We start from the raw sequence: 3,924 nt of genomic DNA on the forward strand, positions 1-3,924 counted from the left end.
TTGCAGCTTCAGCATTTCAAACTGGACACTAGGAAAAGCTTTACCAGAAGAGTAGTGGAGCACTGGAACGTGCCGGTGGTGCATGTCTCTATCCTTGGAGGCCTTCAGGACACTAGGAAAAAGCTACTATCCTGCTAACCTGAGGCTGAGTTTTTTTGCTCATAGGAGAGTTTTGAAAACAAGATTTAGAGAGGATGCCATATATAACTCCTGTTGGAGAAACAGTGATCACTTTACTCCATTCAGGCTTCCAGCAAAACATTTTATTCTCATTAAGGACAAGGAAATATCAACCAATAGCTCAATTAACATGATACAGATTAAACAAGCCCTGTTAAGCATTTTCTACTTAACATGTGAAAAAAGAGTCTGAAGACATCTGATGTGTCCAAACTGTTCACATTAAAACTTGAGCTTATCCTTCAGCATAAGCTCAGCTGATGTTGCTCCTGTGTATAGCAAACAGTGGAAACAAGTTACTAGAACAGCTGTGTTTAACAAGTACTGAAGCACTGGAGCTTAGACTGCATTTACTGGTGTGCTATTAGACTGCTTTCCTTGCCTCTCCTCAGAGTCTCAGGCAGACTTGCAGAAAGCCACAGCAGAAAAACGAACTTCTCCTTTTTCACGTTCTGTGAATTGTCGGCAGATCTTAGCAGAATCCTTGAAAGAAAAAACAGCTGCTTAGACTATCAGAATACACTTGCTGTAGAGATCAAGACTTTGCACTTCCCCTCTGGGTTCCACCAATTAAGTTACAAGCTCTTGTAGCACCAGCTAATAAACACATTTCCCAGATACCTAACTCTGTGGTACAATACTACCACATCGCCATGCTGTAAGAAGGACCAACTTGTACAGCACCTGGGTACAGCAGTGCATGAACACCTCTCACCCTTTAAGAAACAAGCAGCAAGAGAAAAGCCTTACCTTCAACAGCAAGTCATCTGAGCTTGTGCCATGGTTGACAGGAAATGGCATACGCCCATCTGCAAAAGACAGTCCTATTATTCATTGTACTTAATACTATTTCTGAATTAGCAGAATGAAGACTAGGGGGCCCAAGAAACAAGTTCACACATGAAGATACTTGGGAGTTCAGAATAAGTCAACACATAGCTTGAGTGAGACAGGGACAAAGTATTTCCAGCTCTACAGGAGAGGACATGCTTTACAAGAAGGCCTAGGCCTTTGATGCAACCCATCTCCAATTTCTATATTCAAGATACCAATTATGTTTTGGCTTTGAGAGCCTCAGTGAACAGCTAAAAATCATGAAGTATCTAGCCAAAGCCCCCAGCACTGCTGTACAGTAGCCCAGTCCAACTCCAGAGTTCTCAGAACCTTACCCAGTTCATAGAGATGCCCATCCACATTGACAAACAGGATGAAGTGGAAGTTCACACTGTTGTCCTCAACCTTAGGAGAGACCGTTAGATAAATGTGTGTCCTGGTTTAAGCAATTTTAACCATTTGTTACACTGAAAAAAGCTTAGTACTGTGAACACTGTTTGTGACTAAAAAAGATGTCAAAAACAAAGCAACAGCAAAATTCAGCTGAAGAGGTCTCTGCAAGACCTTTACAAGGTCAAGCACCAGAAAACCTATTATACAGACTTCCAGACCAAGTGTGAAACCAAATCTGCAGTCCAAGTTAGACAAAGAAACCTTGCACAAGCATTTACCTATGAGTCACAGCTCATCAAGACAGAGAAATGAGTAACAGCTACTTGTCAATCAAAAATTTTTCTTGGTCCACCACCTTCATTAACCCCTTCTCCCATTACTTTATACATTGGTATCTTACCCGACACTGTCCTTCTTGTGCAACTGAGTTGTGGACTTCTTGTATAGCCTTAAGAGAAAGCAGATACAGGTTACTACATCCTTAAGTGCTTGTAGTTGTCAGCACTTTGTGCAGTTCATATACCTTATTATTTGCAAAATGCTTAGCTCTCTCTTCAGGAGACAGATCAGCTGTTTCATCAAGAAACTTCTTCAGGGCAGACCCCGCATCTGCACAAGATGATCAAAGATTTTATTCAGAATAGGTAGAGTATAAGTTACAGTCCAGATGCAGCCCACAGTAATCAACGGTTGTTGTATTAACTATAAACAATCTCTGCAGGAAAAGCCTATTTACAGGCCTTCACCATCCTACAGTACTTTCCAAGGACAAAAAAAAAAGTCTGACTGATTTACAGGTTACCCTGAGCAATTCTGTTTACATTAGACAAAACTGGCATGAAAAAAAATGTTATTTCTTCAGTTAACACCATTAGCACAAACAGCTACTTCTGAAAATACTTCCAAATTACAGACTTTGGCTAGTCCTACTATGTGTGCTTTTCCTCTTCCATCACTCCACTAGGATGGCACCTCTGCAACTCCCAGACAGGAGTGAAAGTACAACCCCTTCTGCAACTCAAGCAGGAGGTGAGACCACATGCCCCTCTCCCAGAGTTGAAAGACCCACTTAACAATTGAAACAATACATGCCTTAACTTGGCTTGCATGAAAGCCCCAGGTGTCTCCTATAGCTGATACCCACTAAATCTGAGTCATAAAAAAATGGAAATTCAAGGACTTCAGAACATTCATACTCACCAAGCTTTAGTTTGTCTTTATTATTAGCAACTGCATGTATCAGACCAATTGTTCCGCAGGAGTTACTGACTGACTGCTTCAGGAAATACACCTTGGAACTGATTTCTTGATCCTTTATTTTCTCAGTCTGTTGTTTCCTGAAGTTCTCATGCTGTAGACATGTAAACGTTTTAAGAATTTCACCACAGTGAAATCTTTGTGTTGTGCAAACTACTAGGAAAATGAGTTGTGCAGGGGAATCAATAACAGGACTAGACAAAGATTTACCAGAAAGTCATCTTTGTGGCATGAGTCCAGTAAAGCATTGTATATCTATACTGGATGCAGGCCAAGTCTTAATGGACCACCTGCATGACGCAGTCATATCCAAAGGCCTCTCCATTTGTTCTGTACAGTGAAAATAGCTTGGTATGGGAAATCATATCATGGACAGGCTCTTTTAAAACCTCACTCAATTGTTTTGGTCCATTTAATTAGACTACTCAGCATGTCTCTGCAATTGTTTGCCTGTGCACATTTAGGTTACTTTCATTCATGGAAACCCCCTCCCCCCATCAGTACAATGGATGGACAAGAGTAAAATCTATTGCTACTAAAAAGCAAAAATCTTCCATTTAAGAACCTGTTATACAGATTTTATTTCAAAGTCCATCTCCTCTATCTACCTGTTTACCACTGATTGGACTGAATGTATTAATCATACAGAAGTAGCTTAGGCCTCTCCAGACGCAATGATTCAGCACAGTAACAGAACTGCTATTGCTCACACTCAAGAATGTCCATGTTTTTTTCTCAGTCTGATACACAAAGCAAAGTGTAAGAGGAGCATTGAAACAAGAGGCCTTGTTTTGTTGCTTAGTACATTTTAGTTTGGGCTATTTAGAGGCTGGAGTCAAGCACCCAGCATGTACAATCACCCCACCCACCACCTACAACCCCAGTGCAAGCCAAACCCACTCCCAACCATCCGATGCTTGAACAGCTGTCAGACAGCAGGCACAGACATCGCTGTTGACAATAGCCTGCTTTTTTCTCCTAGCTGGCCTACCTGGGCCAGCAGAAACCTCATACAGCAAGAGCTCGATGCCTCAACCCTGCCTGCCCAGCTGTTGCCTCCAGGGCTGCAGCCCAGAGTGCCTGTGAAGCGGAGCAGCCCAGGAAGGCCACAACAGCTGTCCCTGCAGGTGGCCCCACCCACCGCCTACCTGCTCGGTGAGGGGGAACAGCAGGAGCAGCGCGCAGGCGGGGGTCGGCACAGCGCTCAGCGCCTCCTCCTCGAAGCCCAGCACGTCCACGAAGCGCCAGCCGGGACCCACC

The 3,924-nt window shown here is 43.1% G+C and overlaps 1 protein-coding gene across 1 annotated transcript; it reads right to left on the reverse strand.

Annotated features, from left to right (window-relative positions):
* Positions 1–244: 244 nt before the first annotated feature.
* UCHL1 (ubiquitin carboxyl-terminal esterase L1 (ubiquitin thiolesterase)) lies at positions 245–3,920 on the reverse strand (the record flags this gene model as incomplete). The annotated part of the gene is made up of 7 exons (XM_010006150.1): positions 245–663; positions 931–989; positions 1,350–1,419; positions 1,808–1,855; positions 1,931–2,016; positions 2,608–2,758; positions 3,813–3,920. Coding segments are annotated over 7 exons (609 nt in total), but the record flags the coding sequence as incomplete, so codon positions are not given.
* Between the last annotated feature and the right edge of the window lie 4 nt (positions 3,921–3,924).

The sequence above is a fragment of the Chaetura pelagica genome, unplaced genomic scaffold (genome assembly GCF_000747805.2).
Source record: "Chaetura pelagica isolate M959 unplaced genomic scaffold, ChaPel_1.0 scaffold189, whole genome shotgun sequence".
Classification (NCBI taxonomy): Eukaryota; Metazoa; Chordata; class Aves; order Apodiformes; family Apodidae; genus Chaetura; species Chaetura pelagica.